At 40.0% G+C, this 22,260-nt stretch overlaps 1 protein-coding gene across 1 annotated transcript; it reads left to right on the top strand.

Moving 5' to 3' along the window:
- The first annotated feature begins 2,280 nt into the window (after positions 1-2,280).
- Positions 2,281-21,404, top strand: PPIL4 (peptidylprolyl isomerase like 4). Its single transcript, XM_057405517.1, has 13 exons — positions 2,281-2,432; positions 3,259-3,326; positions 3,428-3,492; positions 5,334-5,451; positions 6,975-7,117; positions 7,471-7,567; positions 7,897-8,013; positions 8,917-9,041; positions 10,894-10,960; positions 11,773-11,884; positions 13,376-13,481; positions 14,080-14,218; positions 20,002-21,404. Exons 1-13 carry the CDS (start codon positions 2,363-2,365, stop codon positions 20,218-20,220), a joined length of 1,446 nt encoding a protein of 481 aa, XP_057261500.1. The 5' UTR covers positions 2,281-2,362; the 3' UTR covers positions 20,221-21,404.
- Positions 21,405-22,260: the final 856 nt, after the last annotated feature.

The raw sequence follows: 22,260 nt of genomic DNA, 5'->3' as shown, positions 1-22,260 counted from the left end.
GCAAAGGCAAGCTGCAATACTACAGTGCTTTGTGTATGAGATTCATGATTCAAATATTTACAAAAGGTACCAGAGGCATCATGATTAATGGTATTGGTGTACATAAAAATCCCAGGAAGCAAGGACTGCTGAACTGCAGAATTTATAGATGCAGCAAAGCTCAGGCTGGGTTCTCAGCTGACCTCAAGGAATCCAGTATCTCACTGAAATGGAAGAGGACATAAATGCCTGTTCCTTTTTTGTCTGTCTCCTTTGACAAGTTTCCTGGAAAACCACCTATCAGGTAATGCTTTCTTTCTGTTTTTGTTTCCATCATCCTTCCCCTTTTCTCCCAGTCTTTTGCACTCCCTTTTCCTCAATCCTCTTTCTTCCTTCATTTTTATTCTCTTGGAACTTAATTAAAACTGCAAAAATTATGCACTAAAACTGCTTTCAACGTACTGCTGTTTTCCCCAAATTTCAAAGCTTTCATTAGTTGCACAGCACAACAGATGCTACTTAATGTAAATGGTAAAATTCCTCACAATAACTAAATAACTTGTGACCAGTTTCACAAGGGATCTGTCCTTGTGTGACTGAATAACCTACTCAGTGCCAGGACAGGCTGGGAGCATAAGGCTTCCCTTTCAGCTCAGACACACACCTCCTAGACTCCTCTAGTCTGCTGGCGAACGTGTCTTGACATTTATAACTATTAAAATATGTAACATTTTAAAGTATTTTGAACTGAGATTGACTACTGCTTGAGCTGCAGAGGGTGCCAGAAGTGTTGTATTTCAGTGCTGGTGTATGATCACAAGAAGCCATTTTTCCTGTGAACCTTCACTATAGGTGTGGGTTATTAGAAGGCAAAAGCCAGTATAAGGAATAATGAAATTACAGATTAATTTCTTTTATGCCTAAATAGTGGTAAAAACCTGGACTAAGTTAGTGATACGCTTTCTTACTGACGTGCAAAGTAAGACTTCTTAGAGTAGCAAGTAAACAGTTAAACTTCAGTCAGCACAGGCTTGCAGAAAACTGATGCACATCCCCCAACATTAAAGTTTTCAGAGTAAAAAATGTAGCATGTGCTATAGTGCTTTCTTCCATGAATAACTGTTGTACAGGATAGCTTAAAACCAGCCTTGAATCAATTTAGGCTTGATGTACAGAGTCACAAAACCAATAGAGCACTCTAAAACACATGATGGCACAAACAGCATTGAAAACTAGTATGCTATGGAAGCAGAACACAACTTTTCTGCAGTGCACATTCTGGTCCCAGGACCAGCCCACCATGTCTCCAGGAACATAACGCAGCAGGATAGTGAATGAAAAGTGGGCAAATTCCCTACTTGGCTATTTATAAAGGTGCTGTAATATACCGATTGAAATTCCCTACTTGGCTATTTATAAAGGTGCTGATCTGATACTACTATTATTGCTACTTAAAGGGGAGATCCTGCTCTTACCAACCATACATGCACCTCTTCTCCCAGCTGTGCATCCCTATTCTCCCCCTTCCCTAGTTCCTTTTTACTGTATGGTGAAAATTCAGGTCACTAACCTGTCAGGAATTAAGTTCAGCAATAAGAAATAAATTGTTTTCCAACAGATTAGTGACTTGAATTGACTCATTGTGTGACAAGTACCAGAGCGGGATCTGCAAAGAGGCAAAGAGAGCACAGCCTCAAGTGGAAGCTCTGTGCCAGGCAGCAGGACACCTTGTTTTGAAGGTTAAGAGCCTTTACATTAGTTCAGCTGTAACACATATGACCAAGAACACTCTGTAGAGGGTTGGCACTCTAGTGTCAGCTGGAAAGGAATAAATTCGATTTGCTTGTGTGTCCTTTCTGTCACCCACAGTAAGCTCTACAGGTTGTGTTCTGACCATGTACTCAACGCAAATATTTGGCCCGTTAATCACTTTATAACCTCCTGTTAATAACTGTGAGGTAAACCCGGTTTTCTCTGACTATACAGTATAAGCACACACCCCTCGTTGGTGAGCACCACTCTCAAAACCTGCATGATCGGCCTCAAAACGTGTACTCTGACAGAGCAGGTTGCTGCTGGGGGGAGTCACGCGGTATACCCTCTTCCCCTTCAGGCAGGCAGGACACCGCGGCAGCCTGCCCCGCTGTCCCCCGCCCTGTTCCCGCTAGAGGGAAGAGGCGTGCAGACCCCCCAGCAGCCGCGGTGAAGGCCGCAGCACGGCGGCCGGCAGCTCTCAGAGCCGGCTCGGCCCCGGGGCCGACGCACTTGTGGGTGTCCCCAGCCGCGCGGAGAGGCGCTTGCAGCAGAGAGCCTCCGCGCCGGCAGGGGGCGGCCTAGCGAGGGCGGGTTGCGCCGCCGTGCCCTGCGGAAGCGGCTGAGCGTCATGGCGGTGCTGCTGGAGACCACCGTGGGGGATCTGGTCATCGACCTGTACACGGAGGAGCGGCCCCGCGGTAGGAACCGAAGCGGGGTGGAACATACAGATTTTACGGCTGCCATCCGTGCCTGGATGGCGCCTGATCGGTGGGGAAATACCGGGAAATACGGTTAAATAAACCGTAGGGCCTTGCGTTTCGTCGCCGCTTGCTCTCCTGCGGCCGCCGCGAAGCTTCCCCCGGTTTTCCGCTGTGCGGGGAAGGAGAAGGGGGCGCTGGGCTCTTTGCTGGCGTTCTGGCCGCTGGAGGTTGGGGTTGCCGGCACGGCCTCCACAGGGAAGGGGCTTTAAGCGGGTGGTTTCAGTCAGCGGCGCATCTGTCTCCCACCCTGGGTTTTGGGTCTTCCCGTCGGGCCCCAGTCCTGGGATTAGATTCCACCGAGTGCGGAGTCTGCTGTGGCTGTCAGCGGTCCCGCTGCGCAGCTTGTATATACGTGCTTAAAACACTTGGAAGCCTCAGTTGCTGTTGGGAAGCTTTGATTTTTCAAATTATGCCCTTATTATAAATTTAATGTATAGTAATTAAAAGGCAAATATATTCTGAATTGGAAGGCAACTGTGGCCTTTCTTAGGTGTTTAGAAAGAAAGTGTGGAGGAAAAAATGTGTTTCTGTATAAACAGCTGTATTTAGGGTTCTTTGAATCACTAGAGATTGGCTTTAAGAAGGGAGGAAATGTTACCTCTCCTTAGAGCATTTCTCACAGGGTTTATAGGTTGTGCGCTGCTAAGTCTTAGCAAAGACTGTTCCAAAAATACTTTTCCACACGTTGAACTGGCTATCTGTTATATCTGTGCTTACGATATCTGCGGTTTTCTTTAGTAAATGTAGGTGTAATTTCTTACAGCTTGTCTGAATTTTCTGAAGCTCTGCAAAGTCAAGTACTACAACTATTGTCTTATTCATAATGTTCAGGTGAGTATTCTCAATTCCTTTTTATTTTCTTTTTTTTTCTTTTTGTTGCTTTACATTGACAATCATGAGATCAATATCTTGTGTGTTCTGCTTGGTGACAGAGGGATTTTATTATACAAACTGGAGACCCCATGGGAACTGGCCGTGGAGGGGAATCCATATTTTGGTAAGTGAAACTTCTGTGTTACTTAATCGGCAGAGAAGTTGTATGGGGAAATAGGGGTTCCAATTAAATTGTCTTCAGCTCTCTTGGGGTTGAATTACTGACAGGAAGTAAAAATATTGATGTATAAGCTGCTTTGGTTGTCATACCTAAATACTTTTTTTTAATTACTGTGCTGTCTTCAGCCATTCAGATTGCTTTTTTTCTGGGCAGTGTTCTATCTCTGACCTGAAAAGCAAAGTTACAGCTAACAAGTTGTACATGAATTTCTCATTATGTAAAAGTTAAAGCAAATAACTACAGTTTTGGTTTAGTAAGAGAAGTATTGTAATGAAGTGCTCTGCAGAAGGCAAAAGCATTAGCATTAGCATTGTAACATTTTTATTTTTGTAACTTTTATTTTTATAACATTTAATTGAGCAGGAGGGGAATATAAAGGCTATGTATGATGTCCTCTGTGTACTTAAAGGCAAAGTAATCTTGCTGCTCCAAAAATTTACTTGAGTTGATTTTAGTCATGTTGTACATATGTAAGAAAATCACTTTTCTTTCCTGTTTAAGATGTCAGTTGTCATGCATACTGAAGTAGAAGAAATCATTCAGATGGCTTGGATGGAAGTTAGTGCATATGTTCTGTATGATTCCTTTGAAAGTGTTATTAGAAGGAGAATTAAAATTGCAGAGCAGAACTAAACCTAGAGTGCTGGGGAGCACATTATGCGGAGATAAATAGCTCGGTTTGGACAGAGGCAGCGTTGCTAGACCAGCATTGACCTTTGTAAGGCTGGTCTGTCAGAGCCTCTTAATACAAAACCTTGAACACAAGGATCTGTTGATCACCACTCTGGTGATCCTAGAAGCAGTATATTGTGCTAAGCAGAGCAAGTCTAGGTAGGTAAACTTAGCAGACCTAAGCTGTCTCTGCACATGGGTAGATCAAGTTTATTTTGACATTCTGCTATTTTATAGGGATTTCTCTTCTGAGGCTCATTGGTACAGCAGATAGGGAGGTATAATGTGATGAGAGAGTGGCAGATTCTGTTCTGCTGCTAGCATGGAGAATGGCAGTGTGTCTTTTCTACCTGTTAATTGCTGTTGAAGTCCATGAAATTGGAGTTTCTGTTCTTGCTACTCAGGAAACTGATGCAGGCAAAGTTTAATTTGAATCCTGCCTTCACAGAGGCTTACCATGCTTAGGAAAATGAGTTCAAACACAGCACTGTCCTTAAATTTGAGCAAATGTGTGTCTTGACCTTGCCTCTGTCAGTTATGGAGTGAGACAAAATGAGTGATAATCAGGGTTAGAATTAAAAAATTAAAAAAGAATTTAATAGTTTGCCTGATCCTATGTATGTCAAATTACTGTATACAGTCCTGCCTATATACTGAACTAGGTTTACACATAGATTTAGTGGCTTTCCACTTACTTTGGAATAGAAATTTGTGACATAATTTATTAAACTTTCCAAGCACGGATTAACTTATTTTTGCAGAATTTACTTACCAAAATTCGTGTTTGCTTTATGCCTTAGAAAAATGTTATATACTGCATTTAAAAACACACAAATACACCGCCCCCCTCAAACACAAAAATCCCCAACCAAACAGAATCAAATCTCAGTGAGATGCCACAGAGACAAAGCTATTGTTCCCTGTAATAACAACTGAATTATGTAAGTGCACAGGTCCAGCAAAATGTGCATAGATGCAATGTAAATTCTGGTTTTACTTGAATGCTATTGTAAAGATGTCCAAGATGTTTTCTTTACTGTTTTACAGCATTTGTTTAGTCTCATTTTTGTAGAATCCATTTGACTTGTAAAATATTTGTTGTATGTTTTCAGCCAACTGTATGGTGATCAAGCTAGATTTTTTGAGGCGGAGAAAGTGCCGAGAATCAAGCACAAAAAGAAGGGAACTGTGTCAATGGTGAACAATGGCAGTGATCAGCATGGATCACAGGTCAGCATACAGTGTTGGAAAGCCTTGGTACACACCTGAGTAACTAAAATGAAAGTTCTTGGTATGGTTATATAAGTGTGCATTAACAATACAATATAAGTTTATAGTCTTATCCCAGTACTAGTATAAAACAGTTTTTGAAAGTGGTTTGTTCCCTTTGCTATTCCCTATTCATGTGCACAAATCTTTTGCTGTAGGTATATTTAAAGCTCTAATCTGTTAGAATATTATTTCTAAATTATTATTTTAGATGTATTGTCACTTTGATACATAAAAAAATGCCTCACTTGTAATATCCATATGTTTTATTTTTAAAAAGAGGTGGGGGTTAGTAATTGAAGAGCAATTAAAAAGCCTATGGGTTTATTCCAGCTAGAGCTTGTAATGCATGGAGTTTATTTTGCTGCTCCCCTGTATTGTATGTATAAAATTGTTTGGGTGGGGAGTTTAGGAGAAAGGAGATGACATTTGTATTTATATGTAAGAATGCAGCCTGCTAGCATATGCACAGTCATATATGAATGAATGCAATTCCCAGAAACATTATTGCAGCTTCTTTAGGAATGAAAAATTCCAGTAAAAAGTTATTTGGAGTTGGCTCACAAATACAATGTAGCTTAACGTAGCCTATGACAAATACTAACAAATCTTAACTGTATTGGAGAGAATGGGGAGTGAGATGTTAACAGTCAGATTGTAAAGCATGGATGTAGTGGTTATGTTCTGTTATTTGTGCATATCTGCTTCTTCCTTCTTTGTTCATTACCGGGTATCCTCCATCTTTAATTTGTTACCAAATGTTCAGTTTGTATCAATTTTCATAGTTTCAGTTTTGCCCTAAAGCAAAACACCTGATTTGTGTTAGAATACATTTCAGTGCTAGTTCAGTCTGATCTAAGTCAATGCTCCTGTGTGTTCCAGTTCTCTCAATGCTACTGCATTCTGGTTTGGCGGAAGAGACGGGTTGTGATACAAGGGAAGGAACAAAAAAAGTCTGGATAGAATTATATGAAGATAGAACTATGGAAGCTTTGCTAAAATTGTGAAAATGTACCTGCTGAATGCAGTTTGATATACATGTGATTTGAGCTCAGCTCGCTGCTGCCCAGAGGGTAGCATTGCTCTTCATTCTCTCACAGCATCAGCTGTGATGCCTGTTACAAGCTTTCCTGATCCTGCTCAACACACCTACCTGGCAGATAAGTACCTGCTCTTCCTCTGCTGGTCTGGTTTTCTGCCAGGTTACTGAGTCAAACCAATTCAGGGTCCGAAAAGCTGAAGACTGAAGCTCTCGTGGAAGGAGACTTGTGTGGGAGAGCCGTTATTCCTCAGGCTGTGGCTGCTAGCTGTAGGTTTTCTTCCATCAGCTCATGTTCTCAGAGCTAATGGAAGAAGACTAATCTTCTGCAAAGATCAGGAAGAAGGTTTTTTTTCCCTGACTGATTTCATTGACAGTTGTACCTCTCCTAAAGTAAAACTCAAAACCTGAATTTTTCTTACTTGTTTTATATCTTCTTTTGTAGTTTCTTATTACTACAGGGGAAAACCTGGATTACCTCGATGGTGTGCATACAGTGTTTGGAGAAGTGACAGAGGGCATGGATGTATTGAAGACAATTAATGAAACCTTTGTAGATAAGGATTTTATCCCCTATCAAGATATCAGGTGTGACTGCTCATAACTTCCCTTTTTGAGGAATACATTATCATTAAACAAATTAATCTTTTTTGGAAACTAAATTAATATATAGTGATGTCAGGTGACCTGTACATGGTATCTTAAGTACTCTTTTATTGCAGTATTATTGGTAAAATAAGCATGTACTAAATTAAACAATCATGTAAGAAAATGTGCAACTGTGTTGCCTTTATAAAAGCATCAGTACTAGTATTAACAAGCATACAGTATGTTTGGCTGGAATATAACTGAGAATCAGGGGTACCAGTTTGTTCTTACTTCGGTAAAGAGAGTTTTATTTGCATGTGACTGATGCTGGTCTTGATTTTGTTTTCCATAAGGATAAACCATACAGTAATTTTAGATGATCCATTTGAAGATCCGCCTGGCTTGTCTGTTCCTGATCGCTCACCAGAACCTACTAAAGAACAGCTGGATGTGAGTGTTTATGATAGCTTCTTGGGGTAAAGTGAGGTGTTGAATGTGAGATGGTAGTATAAAAGAGTGTAGAATATCTGACTGAATATGATTGGGCCTGAAAGTTCATACAAAATACATAGTGCCTGAAACGCAACAATAAAATCATCTCTCTTTTTTTAATCTAAGTGAAAAAAACAGAATGAGAGCCCAGTTCTGCAGAGATGCATGCTTAAGCATTTTTGATATGTTGGGGGTGAGGGAGAAGGTCATCCAAGTAATATTTGGAAAGTAAGAAAGAATTTTTGGCCATGGCTTGATATTAAATAGCTTTTTCCTTAATTTTGCAGAGTGGCAGAATAGGAGCAGATGAAGAAATTGATGACATGAAAGGACGGTCTGCAGATGAAATAGAAGAATTTCAGGCCGAAAAAGAAGCAAAAACTCGTGCCATTCTTCTGGAAATGGTGAACAGCATCTTTCTGCATTTACCTTTTAAATGTTATTCCTGTGTGTGGGCATGTTATATGAAGACTAGGAGAATGTGTACTATTTATCTTGAAGTTGCTTATCTGGTTATGATGTCATGGCTCAGAATCTGTGAAATGTCTGTGGTACAGTGAAAAGGATTAAGCATGAGCATTGGAGGTGGTTTTGTGATAAAGTGGGTGATACTCTGTTTTGAAAGCCAAGATTAAATGTGGACCAGTGGAGGCTTTATAAAAACTTGCTAGAAATGCACCCAATTAAAAAAAACCCATAACATACATAGTATGCTGCTGAATTATCTATAATCCTGAAAAAGGTTTAGCATGTGTGAGAGAGAGCTGAACTCATTAGTGATAATCTCTTCCCAGTACATACAGTGGCATTGCAGTTGCATTGTTAATGTGACAGCAGTCTTCCTTCCATGGGATTACTTGAATTTAACATTGATTAACTTTATGTTCTTCCTTAAAAATGATGTTTAGTAACTGCTGGTAGTTGTAAACTCTGTATAGTAACAAAACCTGTGAAGAGGCTTTGAAGTCTGTCTTTTTTTTTTTTTTTAAACTAAAAAAAACACAGACCCTGTTGAAGGATGGATGAATCTCTCACACTTCTTTACAACTACCAAATTCAAATTTAGGGTGAATAGTTTGTAGCAGAGGCTAATACCAAGGTCAGTCCAGTGTTGCAGAAGATCTGCTCTTGTTCTGCGGCAGCAGCGGTGGGGCTGATAACCTGTTTTCCAGATAAAGTTAATGTTTCATTTTGTGACAGGAAAGTGTCTTGAAATCATACGAAAAGATATGTTGCCACTGTACTTGTGGCACTAAAACGTAGAGCTTTAGGCAGAAGTGATGAAATTCTTTTTCTGTATGGCACAGGTGGGAGACTTACCAGATGCAGAGATCAAGCCACCAGAAAATGTGCTGTTTGTTTGTAAACTGAATCCTGTGACCACAGATGAAGACTTAGAGATAATATTTTCACGATTTGGTCCCATTAAAAGGTAATTGTAGAAGAAAAAAGAAAACCTTCTGTGTGGAAGCTGAAGTTGATTCCTTCCAATCTGTTTAGGTTTGGCTGTTAAGTAGTGTTCTGCCGTCTCCAGAGACTTATGCTGTGACTGCATGTATTTGGATAGAGACCATAACAACGGCAATACAAAGTCAGATTTAGTAAGATGAATATCCTGTCCTAGCAGTGGTTTTAAGTGAGAGCCTGGGGAAGTGTAGGAGCAAGGAAAGCATATGATACTCTCCCCAGCCCCCATCTTCTCCCTCCTTTCAGCAGTTTTTATCTCAGATGCTACATGAGCTAGGTACAGTCTCTGGATTTTTCTTTCCATTGGAGTATGTATGGTTTGGCATAAAGCAGGAAACATTTCTAGCATCTGATACACTTCTTATTAAGATGTTCCTCATTCCTGCTGCCTTTTTCAGTTTTGAACTTGACTTGTAGTAGTTTCAGTTGATTCCTCCTAGTACTGGTATCAAAAGACATGATGGACAGTGAAACTTACTTTCCTACACCTCTCTATTCTATATGCTGAAGTCATCTTTTTTTCTTGCTAAGAGTACTGGCCTAAATACTCATGCTTTGCACAGGCATTTTCCTGATTTTGTTTTCCTTTTCTCAGCTTTTTTTCCATTCTTTTGTTTTTTGTCTCAGGATGAGAGACCAGAATTGTTAAAGAAATTGCAGCTATACAGTGGCACAGTGGTATTCTCTGCTTTGTTCTCAACTCCTTTTCTAGTTAATGCACAATTAGCTTATTTTGTTTCTAAAAGCACAATCGGGATTTCTACCCCCCTCCACGCTCATCTTGTTGCATTTATCTGTGTTGAACACGGTTTGCTATCTTGTTTTTCAGTTGGTCTCCTAGGAACTTTGTGCACTTTTTTCAGTCTTTGCCACCTTTAGCAATTTAGTGTCATCAGCAAATTCCACTGGTGACCTCTTTACTTTCTCAGTGAGAAATAACTGTTTATTCTTATCTGGGCTTTCACATGTTTATCAATGCAAAGATGTGTCTTCCACCATTGCTGCTTAGTTTTCCCAAAAGCCTTTGGTGCAGGGGTTTATTAGAATTTCCAGAGTTATTTCAAAAGACTGCATCAAATAGATCATCATCGCACATAAGCATATTGACTCTTTCAGAGAAATTCATTTAGATTTATTCAGATGGTCCTGAGTAGGTCCTGCTCATTCAAGTGCATGCTAATTCTGTTCTGCATTGAACTTCTACCAATTTGTGCACTACAGGCATATAGGCCTGGGTTTTTTTGTTCCCATTTTGCACCTACTGATGGAATACTTCAAGCTTATTATTTTTGCCCAGTTAACTGTCTGGTAAGATCGTGACTAAAGAGGTGCTTGTTAAGAAGAGAAAGTTTGTCACATGATATCTGTTCAAACTTTCCTTAAATGATTGAGAAAACAGAATGTGACATTTCTTGTCATGCATTAATACAAAATTAATGCAAAAAATAAATAATGAACAGTAATGGTGGAAGATAGGTTTTCTGTCATTAATCAGAAATTCATCCTTAGTTCAGTACCTCATGTTAACCACTTGTGAGGTAAGTGTAATAATTACTCAAGTGATGTCACATGGATTTTTTTCTGTGTAGATACCCCCACATCAGTAGGGGGCTCAGAATCCAGTGCTTTAATACCTTCAAGGGGTTTCGTGGTTGATTTGGGTTTGTGTTAGGGTTTTTTGTGGATTTTTTGGTGTTTTTTTCTTTTGTTGTGGTAGTTTGGTTTTGTTTGCTACTCTCCCTTTTAAGCAGTGCTTGCCTATCCTATGTGTTTTGCTCCGACAGCATTGACATTTTAATTTCTTATCCATTTTTCAGCTGTGAAGTAATTAGAGACTGGAAAACTGGCGAATCTCTCTGTTACGCTTTCATTGAGTTTGAAAAGGTATGTTTTTTTAGGTATGCTTTCTGTAGGTCCTGCTTATAAAAGTTCAGTTTTGGTCAAGTGTGGGGTAGCTAATATTTTCTCATGCTGATCTAGTTATAGAAGTTGTAGGTCCTAAATGAGGCAAATATGTGAGTCTTTCTCTATTCAACTGAGCAATACAAATGTGTTGTTCTCAGGTTGTCTTGAAACCAGTGGGAGGGGAGCAGGTCCCTTTTTTCCCCAGAGCATATTGGGACTTTGAAGAGTTAAAGAAGGGAATGCTAGGAGAAAAGGCATGCTGCATAAGGAGAGGAGGGATTTATGGAAGAAGGTAGATCAGCTTGTACAGTAGTGCCCTATATTGTGCTTGTAAATTATGTTTGCTTTTATCAATATGCTGCTCTTACAGTGAGATTGATAATGAAAGTTCTCTTGGTGTTGCACAGCTTCTTGTTTTTATCTGTTAATCTCTGTGAAGAATACTAGAAAACACTGGAAAAGTTTCTCACTTTTCTTTAGCCTACTTATATGCTTAAAGTGGACCTTTTACTGGTTGTTCTCTTCCTTAGTTTTCTGACTATATTGCATGTGCCAAACTTTGCTGGATTGGCAAATTTGAAAAAAAAATGAGCTGAACTAAAGAATTGGAGTTTGAAATGACATTTGGACAAAGCATAACTGTTTCTTCTGAAATGGCACAGTACAAGAACTGCTGTGCTTTTTAGAAAGAAATGTATGCCATTGAGCAGTTGGATTCGTGCTTAAGCTCTTCAGTAAATATTCCTGTGAAATAATCATGACTCAAAGTTTTCTGGAAACATTAATATCAGGAGGAAGACTGTGAGAAAGCCTACTTCAAAATGGACAATGTGCTGATAGATGACAGACGAATACATGTGGATTTTAGCCAGTCTGTTGCAAAGATTAAGTGGAAGGGAAAAGGTAGGTACACTTGTGATTCTTTGGCCCTCATGACTTGATATGCCATGACTTCTAAACTCTTAAGTATTATACAAAAGTGAAGCAATTGTTACAAGTTTAAATCATCTCATCTTCAGGAATATAAATTTTTGCGGTACTGTAATAAAGAGAGCTCTTTGCTTGTTCCGTAAGAAAGAGTGGAAGGGTTTACTAGTTACATTAGGGTTGCATTGCCATGGGTTACCTTTTTATCAGATGTATTTTTGCCACTAAATCATTTGTTCCTCTCAAGCTTTAAAAGGGATGTGTTTCGATATTACTTCCTAGCAAAATAATATGGCAGTACATTGTTACTTTCTAGTTTCTTTATTCACTGTATGAGGCTTGGGTGTATACAAGAAAAAGTCAGTATCCAGGTCAGGGATTTCCCTTGTAGGTCAAGTGTATTGCATAGCAGGCTATATGTTATAAAAACCCAATTTCAGATATTTGAGGATGTTCTGGGAGGAAAAAGATGGTGGGAGAGGTGGTTGCAATGGTTACTTGGCTCTCGGGAAGTGAGGAAAACACTGTTCCTAGAGAGATAACTCTGCACTGCAGTGGTGAAGTTCTTGTGTGTCTTTGCCTAAAAATGGAGTCAGCTCTCAGTTGTTTGCATATGATTTGTCCAGCCTGGGGACTGGTCATGGGCACTGAGGTACTGGAACTTCTCTTTCACAGAGCTAAGATGACTTTGTAATCTATACCATACTCTACTGTGTGTCCTGTACTAACTGACTGCATGGAAAACGTTTCTACATCTGGGTAACATAGGTCTAAAATGCCCTAAATATTGTGAAGCTAACTATATTGTCATCTTGCTGTGCCTATATGGTACTCCAAAAATGACCTAGGAGGAAGCATTGTCCTTCCACCTGCAATAGCTATTTCTGATCTAGACAGGTAATGTTGCAGATTTAAGTATGACCATGAGATGGCAGTATGTTGCTGTAGAATAGTTTATTAATCTGTGCGTGAGCTGTTACTTTTCAAGTGAATGGATAGAAAACAAAACCTGTTACACCCCCTTTTAAATCAATGACATTTTATTATTTCCCATTTGAATTCTTATGCTGTAAACCATCTTGGAGGTTTCCCTTTTTGTGCAGCCCAGTGCAAAAAGTCATTTAATAGAACAGTCTGTGTGCTTTCATGGTAACAGAATTTTAAGTAGTGGGACATCAAAATGCGACTAAACCAGTTGCTGAGTCCTGTTTTGTGATCATGTTCATGTGTTGTCTCCACTGGTCATGAGTGAGAAGAAAACACGTTTAATGGGATCTGCAAGCAAGGGAAGGACCAAAAATTAACAATGTGTCCTACTCTCTTCTACTCTGTTACCCAGATGACAGTGTTGTTTCTGGAACTGTATGGTTATCAAGAGCCCTTAATTAATATGCAGAACCTAACGATAGGTATGGGTCTTGATTGTTTTTTAGTTGGAGTGAATTGAATATATTTTCCTGTGGACAGGTGGGCAGTATACCAAGGATGATTTCAGAGAGTATGAAAAGGAATGTGAGAAACCTTCAAAACCTTCAAACCTTGCTCTGAAAGAGAAGGTAAAACCAAAGCAGGAGTATCCTTTTCTGGCCAAAGGTGTTTTTTAAACTAAGTAGTTTATGAAAACAGCCTGGAAAAGACTTCTTGCTCTTAAAGCTTGCCAATTTGGGGTTTGAGGTGGAATTAAGCATTTTGCGTTTTTCATTTGATGACTTTGCTGAATTCAGTTAAATCAGAATGTGCTGTTTCACTTCTGTGTTCGTGCAGGTAAATCACATTCCCAGTCTATAGCCTGTGGAGTGACATAGGCGTAACAGAGTTCTAAGTAAGCAGCATCCAAAACAATACCACAGTCGTAACTAAAACATGCACTGACGTTATAATTTGGTTGTGGTAAGCTTGAGAGAAAAAAAGACAGTAGCTTGTTCAAATGTCCACAGGCAGAAGAGAAAAGAGAATTGGGATCTGACTGTACTGTTCAACAGGACAGAATTCAGTCATTTTAGCACACCTGTATTTTTTGTCAGCGGGTACAGTCATGTTCTGACTGAAATACGTGGCAAGTCTTGGTAAAACCTGGTCTGATAAACAGGGATTTGCTTGCTTCACGAGCTTTTATGTTCTGGTATCAATTGATACTGAGTAACAGATCTGTCCTTAACCAGCGCCATCAGTGCCAAGTATGACCTTGTGCTGGATGAGGATATAGAAGAGTCTCAAACAAGTCAGTCGCACTCAGCTAAAAAACAAAAAAAGAAAAGGCACCACTACTCTGAAGATGAAGAGGAGGACAGGAGGACCAAAAAATCTAAGGTATTTACCTCTTCATGCATTAACTTTATATCTGTTCATTGTTCTCTTCATAAGAGAAGCCAGGAAAAAAGTCTGATATTGAGCTGAGCACATGGTGTGCAAAGTCCTGAAAAATACACCAATTGTAAACATACAGAAGGTTGATGTTAGCGTCTGATTATGAAAGAGTCTTTCCAGATCTTCCTGGACTTTTGAAGCTTTGGCATGTCTGAAGGCTTTTTGCCAAAACGTCCTGAAGAGGCAGTGTAGCCTCTCATAAAGTTGGAGCTCTATAGCACTTTGAACCTGATTGCATATTCACAGTAGTTAATCATCTTTCACAAATGCAAACTATTCCTCATTTTCTTGCCAGACCAGTGTGAGTTGGCTTTTTCCCACATGGAATCAGAAACACAATCTCTTTTCGTTATCTTTTTCTATTTTTCCTTAACTGTTTTGGAAGCATTTGTGTAAAATCTGTATGTGGGTTTGCTCACATCTGTACTGCGTGAACATGTGCTGCTATGGGACTAGGGCTGTGGAGGAGATCATCAGAAGACAGTAGTTTTGGCATTCACTGGTTCCACTGGAGCCTGTCAGGTCAGCATTCTCACATTTCCTGTGAATTCAGGATAGTCAAGATGTTGATGTTTCATGGAAATGATGTCTGCAATGATGAAGTGGAGGGTTAACCCCCACTGAAGAGCGAGCATTAGGGAGAATTGAGCTAAACTGAAAAACAAACCCCAGTATTTTAACAATGCAAGCTTTATGAGTGAGAGCAAGGCTGTCTTCTAGCAACTTTGCAGAAAGTGGTAAGGTTCCAGCCACAGTAAATAAAGCCATTGTCCTGGCATGAGTTTTGAGTGCTGCTTTAATTTCTGCGTACAGAGAGCATACATGGTTCTGTTGTCCCATTGCATCACTTCTTGCTGTGATGCTAAAAAATAACTTTTCTCATGAACATTAGTGATTCCATTTTTTCAGTGCCACCAGTGAGCCCTATTGCTCATTCATGGTACCAGTCTTTTTGTCACTGTTTGCGTACTAATTCTGTTGGGATCCTTTGGGTGGAGGGGAGGGACCTGTTCAGATAATTAAAGTCTCAATTGGAGTATACACATAGAATAGGTCTGGGCTAATGTTGGTTTAGACTTCCTCCCATTGTTTTGGCCAATAGACACTGTGGTTTTAACATTCTTGAAACAGGTATTTCTGGAAGTAATCTTTGTCCTTGATGGTTCAGAAATTACATGCCTGGAAATGGCTGGTCATGAGTTACCAGCAGAGAACATTTAGAAGTCATTGAGGTGTCTCCACCCCTGCAGGTGCTACAGCAAGCACTAGCAGCAGCAGCAGGCTGTTAACCTTCGCTGTAGTTATTTCAAGGGGACCGTGGAGCACATTAGCAGTGGATTTCATAGCATGGAAATACAAAGACAAGAAGGATTCCTGGTGCTACTTCCAGGTTCTAGAAGAGAGTATTTTCTAGTGCTTCACTCTGTGATCTCTTCAGTGTCTCTGTATATCTTTTTGTGATGTAGTCATCTGCTCCTATTGTGGCTTGTTTCTGGGTCTGCTGCTGCATCATCTTCTTTCCTGCTTCTTTCCTCTCTGTTCCTTATCTTTACCCATTTTGGTGTAGATAGCTGAGCCTTCTTACACCCAAAATCACAGGTGAATGCTTACATCTATTCTCTGTTGGCAAGCAACATAGTTCCCTTGTGGAGCTGTGAATATTAATTTCTGGGAAGAACTTCATTTTTCTCTGTATCCGCACTTGAATGTTCCCATTAGTGTGTGCTGTATACTGTGTACATACTGGGCAGTATGTACTCAGTCTCATTTAGAGATTCAGCAAGTGCTTTTGGCATGACCCTCCAGATTAAATCCGCAGGCAGTTTACCTGACAAATCCTGTTTAGCATATATGAAATGTAAATTTTTTTTTTATTTAAATTTTACTTCTAATCTGGGCATAATCTGGGGAACTGGTACAAGACCATGGGGAGGAAGCATGTTCTTGAGGCAGAGTATGCTCAGTGTGAATAACTGAGGCCAGCACAAAGTATAATGGTATGGAAGGTTCTTTGATGAATGGCAGCATTTTTATATAGGCAAACAAGGCATTTCACCGTAACCCTATTTTAGGCATATTAGAATATATTTGAGGTAAGAATTTTAAAATTAAACAACAGCAGACCTTCTGCAATTGATTGGCCAGAAACCACAGTAGTCATGCTTTCATATAGAAACTTCCACCTTAAGCCCCTTCTGTGGCAGAGATTGTAATTAACAGAGAACAAGGCCTTACAATGAGAAGTTCTGGCAACTGAAAGTGGAATTCATTCTACCGGCTCCACCTCTGACTTGAAGGGGATTTATTTTCTGAATAGTTTCCATGAAGTTGAGTGGTTTTTCTATTCTCTTGCTGTTTTGTTTTTGGTTTGTTTTTTTTTTTTATTTAGTAGATTTTGACTCATCTTTTTTTTTAGTCTGCCAGCTGTTTCCTGAATCTTCAGTCTCTGTGTTGATGTTTTAAGAATATATTTTTGAATCTTGTGCTGTTTGACTTGATTCCAGAGGGTAGACAAGGTAGGGTGTTGTGGCTTCCTTCTGGTAGGTAACAGGTTGTGGGTCTGGAGCACAAGGCTGGACTACCTTTAGGTTTATGAATAAGACTTAGTAGAGGTTTTTGAATACAGGGCATGCTTCTCCTTGAGATCTGTATTATGACTTTGTTCCCTTTCCAGTTTTCTCTGTGTTTTTTTTGCTCCTTGGATCTTTTTATTTTTGGATAACTGGATCTGTGGAGTATAGCACAATGCAGAGGATTTTTCAGGTTTCGTTAGTGCATGGTGTTGCCAGAGATAGTGATTTTTCTAGTTTCAGTTCCCGGCTCTTACTGCTTATTGGACACTCTTTCTATTTAGTGTCAAGTTTGATCAAAATCTCCCTCCTGAAAAGGCCGTCTCTATTTGCTCCTTTTAATTTTTAAACTAGTGTGTTTAATGTATGTAGAGGTGGCATATTTATTCTACTTTTGTGGTCGTGGCATTTCTAGCTGGTTTACCTGCAGGTACTGTTTGACAATTTACTGCTTTTGGCCAAGTAGTTACGAACTTCCAGAGAAGTATCTTTTCCTCTTTTGATATTTCCTTCCTTGTGAGTGTTCACGAGCACAGTGCTGGGTTAAGGTTTGGAGTGATCATAACTTACTCATTGACTGATAAGAGGCTGTGATCTTGGATTGAGAAATACGAACTTCAGCAGGAAGAGAGAGCCTGTTTTTAAGTAGGAATCTTTTTCTTCTTCTGCCAGTGGCAAAACAGCATGTTCCTGACTTGGATAGGGCATAAAGGATTTGATTTAAAAATACTGTTATTTTTAGTAACTTCGAGTGTTAACACCATTGGTCTTTTTCTGTGCCAAAGACTCCAAAAGAGTAAAATCGTATTTAAGGGGAAAGGTAACCGATTGGGGCAGGGACTAAGATGCAGTTCATTCTACTAATTCAAATTGCTGCCTCCTTTTAATTTACACTGTGGTCATATTAGCTACTGTGTAGACCTTGTGGTATTTTCAGACTTGCCCTGAACATCTGTACCTTAAATGTTTCTGTGAAGGTCATTGTGCATAGCTAGCTCCATGCTCATATGACTTCTTTTAAACCTTTCAGCAAGTTGCCCTTTTGTATGGCATTCAACAGGGGCTATTTGTCTGTTACTTTCAAGTCTTCACTAATCTGTTCCCTGCCCTGACTTGGCTGGTAGCATGTCTGCAGGGTTGGTTTGCTAGGTTTTCCAGCTGAGTCCTGTTCTGCTTTTCTCTTGTTTCTCCCATGTGCTGGGAGGAAGCTTCAGCAACAAACTATCAAGAAGGCAGCAGTGCACCAAGGCCAGTGCAAGCAGTGCCCAGCAGTAGTAGAAATTCTTGGTTGTGTTGATAAGGATGAAATCTGTGATTAGTGATGTGTTGATCCAGGTGGGTTATGTTGCTCCTTGTAACTGGTATTTCAGCATTATCTATGCAATTCTAAGAGGTAGTGTTTGCTCTGGGAATCATACTGGTCTCTGTCTCCCTGGATAAAAGCTCTGCTTGGAGTTGAGTTTTTTGCTATTCTTCTAAATAAATTAAGTTAGCTTGTCTGTACATGCAGTACAGGTTTTAGCCATACAGTTGTGAACGCTGCTGTCAAGAGTGCATGTTCACAAAAATGAAAGTTGTATCTGAAATGAAGAAACAAATATTGTATAATTGCAGACATTTTTCGTAGTTCATACCAATCTGTGTTTAACACTGGTATTATTAAAATCCCATAAAACAGTATCTGCCCTGATACAGTCACCTGATACCAAACTTGAAGGTGATTGTGCCTTCAAAACAGAAGTACCTGCCACTTTCTTAATAGCAAGTTGTATGCATATTTTTCCTCAGGATCCTGAAGCTCCCTCCTTTACCTGAATAATAAAAACAAACTAGTTTTTAGTAGTGCTTGAAATGTTAATTCACATGTCAAAACTCAGCATTGTGTATTAATTCTTTAGAGTTCCTTGAAATGAAATGGCAACTTTCTAAATGGTTTTTATCATTTTACTTTTAAAACTGCTGTGATGCTGTGGCTTGTAGAGGTGTTGGTGTCTCCACACAGTCATTTTAGCATATTGCCCTAATCTTGTTAGTGTGACATTTCACAATCTGAGTAATGGGGCCATCGTTCCTTCATTTACTATACACTGGTTTCATACTGTCTGCCTAGGGCAACACAAAAAGCAGGTGTCCTACTGACAGCCATTCCCCCTTTGTTAAACAAACTTCATTTCTCTCTGGAGCAAATACATTCTGTGCACTGAGCCACCCAGTCAACATTCTTGGTGACAACATGCAGAAAGCCAGGGAAATTCAGAATTTCCTCAGTTTTGGCTACCTGAACTCACAGCATTTTTTTTTTTTTCCATGAGTTTTTGTGTGTGTGAGCTCAAACCCCATTACCATTTGTGGTACATACTGTTGGTCTCTCCTTCTTAGGCCATTTAAATTAGATAGGCTTGAACCCCTTAGAGTTTACTATATCTGAGTGTATTCCTATATGTTTTCTGTATGGGTCTTTCTCAGCAGCCTGCAAAATGCAACTGATTTTTTCATTAATTTGTTATTTCCATTTCAACTCCTACACCTTGTGTTACTGGTTGACAGTACATTTAAAAGGATTGGATTCATCATGCTGAATTTCTTGTGGACTTCTAGCTTCAGGGAAGAGATTTGCATGTATGAGGTTTCTGTAATGGTGTTGTTAATTTTTCTGAGGCCTAGAATTTAGGCCATTGAGGATTATTACAGGCAGTCTTAGAAAGTGTTCTGCATCTTCATAGTACTGGAATGCCTGTGAGGCTTGAACCAAAATCTATGATGGAAGTACTTGCATTGCGCAGATAAGAAGTCGCAATTCAAATCTGGCTTAGAAGCTCATGTGATGCTTATGAAGAGTTTGACAATATCCATCTGAGTTGAATCTCTGGTATAACCAGTTTTCACTAAAGCTCCTTAGGAAATACAAGCAGCAGTATGCCTAGCAGCCATGCTTTTTTCCATAAAAGCTGGCAAAAACTTTAGACCTATCTTCTTCATATAGTTACAGTGGGGGTTTTTATGTGTTATCTTTTCACATCATGGATGTGAATGTATTCCAGAAAGTACCAGTCTTAGCTAAGGAACCAGCTTTGCCTGACTTCTAGTTCTCTTCATGCCTTTCTGTATTTACCCCTTTTGTCTGTAACTTGCATATCTATCCAATTCCTTTTACAGGATTCTGAGCGTAAGCATGAAGGAGAACGCTGTAGAGAGAAGATGAGGAGCGAGAGGAAAGACAGGCATCGGAGTCGCAGCCGATCTCAAGAGAGAGACTATTCTTACAGTAAACAAAAAGACAAATACAGAGAGGACTTCCGAGTAAGAGACTGGGACAAAAAAGCAGACAAACCCAGAAGTCCTAAGAAATCAAAAGAGAGGTCCAAGTACAGATGAAGGATAAGGAAAAGAGAGAGGGAACTAAAATGTGCTTCTTTCCAGCATTCCCAATATTCTCTTAAATGGATGTGCACTTACTGGATAAAAGCAGTTGCCTTCTGTTGGCAGCTTGGCCTTACAATTCTGTGTTGGAGTAAGCCTTGATGCCAAAAAGGTGGTTTCAATAAAGTATTTCATGTTAGTGGAATGGTTTGAGTCTCCAATAAAGAATGTTGTCTAAAGCCATTGGGAAACATAACCATGCACTAATGAGTGAATTACCTTTCTCCACTGTGAAGAGATGTGCAGGACATACCTTCTTTCTACAAAGAAGTTGTATTTACCTTTCAGCAGTTTCAGATGCTATGGTAGTGAGTGTGATAGAAGACCTGAGGAGACAGAAATGTGCTGTGCACCCTCCTTCCAAAAGGTGGGCAGGTACCATTTGTACTCAACACTCTTTATTTCCTTCCTTTAAAAGTATGTGCTTCTGGATGGTTTAGTCCCATCAGCAATGTTTGCTGATACCACTGTGTAGCAGTGGTTAAAGGCACTGAAGTACTGCCATGCTGATTGCAGGGGCCATGGAATTGCTGCACCATGCTAAGGCAATTGCACTTACTTGATCACATGTTTGTAGGTCACTTGGCTGTATGGTGTTGCTGGAGGATGCCTCTTAGAACTGAGGTTCACTTGATACTTGTCCATCTGTAGTCACTGTTAAAGATCTGGACTCTGCAATGTCAGGGGGATCCAGCTGCTATGATGTCAGGGAGGTTAGGGGGAGAAAGGTAAGAAAGAAAATAGTCATTAGCAGAGTTAGCAGAAAAGCAGAATGTGTAACTTGGATTGTATTTGCCAAACCTAGATGGGATTAATTTTCAAGTTTTGTGGCAGAAGTAAGTCAGTTAATAACTCTTAATCTACAGAGGAACACAAGTGATGTTATCAGAGCTTGGGTCTTAGTGAAAGTTGGCAGAGTCTTAAATGTCTGATTTTCTCCCCACCATTTAAACAGTGTATACACACAGTTTAAGAAAATGCATGTCCTCCTTTTCATCTCCAGAAGAGGAGAGATTTGTATTGTTAGGAGGGGAGGGGACATGTCAGGAATAGTAGTTGTCTTTCCTTCCCACCCATGGAATGTGTGATGGCTCAGGGGCAGCCTGCTTCGATGAATAAATTTAACTTTTTCCTTTTGTGATTGTGGTTTTTTTCCCTGTTCCTTGCTGTAGTGTCTGATTGTAATAAGATTTTATAGCTTGATACCTGTTACTGGAACATGATCTGCAGGACAAAGAGTAAATCTAAAATTCAGGGCAGTGAGTTGTTGCACATTCAAATGCCTGGCGGGCTGGCATTTGAATGGATTGTATGCAGAAAGTGAACTTCTGATTGAGATGCTTTTGTGGCAAGACTGGTACTAAAGGTACAAAAGCAGCTCTTTACCCCATGGCAAAAGATTCTGACAAAGCAGGCCAGGCTAGATGCCTATCATATCCAGACCCAAGCTGAGCAGGGATGCTGAGGATGTTGTATACTGGAATGTGCTTTCCACCAGCCTCTGCCCTCTCTTTGCTTTGTTAAAGACTTGAGTTTATTTGGCTTAGAAGCTGCCTTTTGATGAATCTCTAACTTCTGTCTGCTTCGAAGCATGGAACTGGAAATCAAGGGTTTCCATAACTGTCTCCTGACAAAAGCTTTCTACGCCATCGGTGACTTGCAGCGGCCTGTGCCATCCTTGCAGAGTCTGAGCAAGAGTTCAGGGCCTGCTGCCCCAGAGGAGGAATAAGCAGAAAGCCTGTTTTTGTAAGTCTTTCTCTGGAAGGTTCCTGCCTTCAGTTTGGCGATAGGAAGACTTCCGAAGGACTGTGCTAGGCCACGATATGATGCATGTGGGGTGGTGCTGCTGAGGCCGTAGATTTTGTCTAGCTCTTCCTGCTTTCAGCCTGCTTTGTTGAAGAAACAGGGTTTGCACTGTCTCATACTGTTCTCAGTTCCTTTCCACAGCGTGGTTTTATACGTGAAAAAAACACTGGCAAATTCGACAAGGATGTG

Source organism: Pezoporus wallicus, unplaced genomic scaffold, assembly GCF_028554395.1.
Source record: "Pezoporus wallicus isolate ANWC-B61680 ecotype Strahan unplaced genomic scaffold, APGP_CSIRO_Pwel_v1 contig_3817, whole genome shotgun sequence".
NCBI lineage: Eukaryota > Metazoa > Chordata > Aves > Psittaciformes > Psittacidae > Pezoporus > Pezoporus wallicus.
Note: the sequence above shows the minus strand (reverse complement) of the source record. Positions and strands in the feature narration are given on the sequence as shown.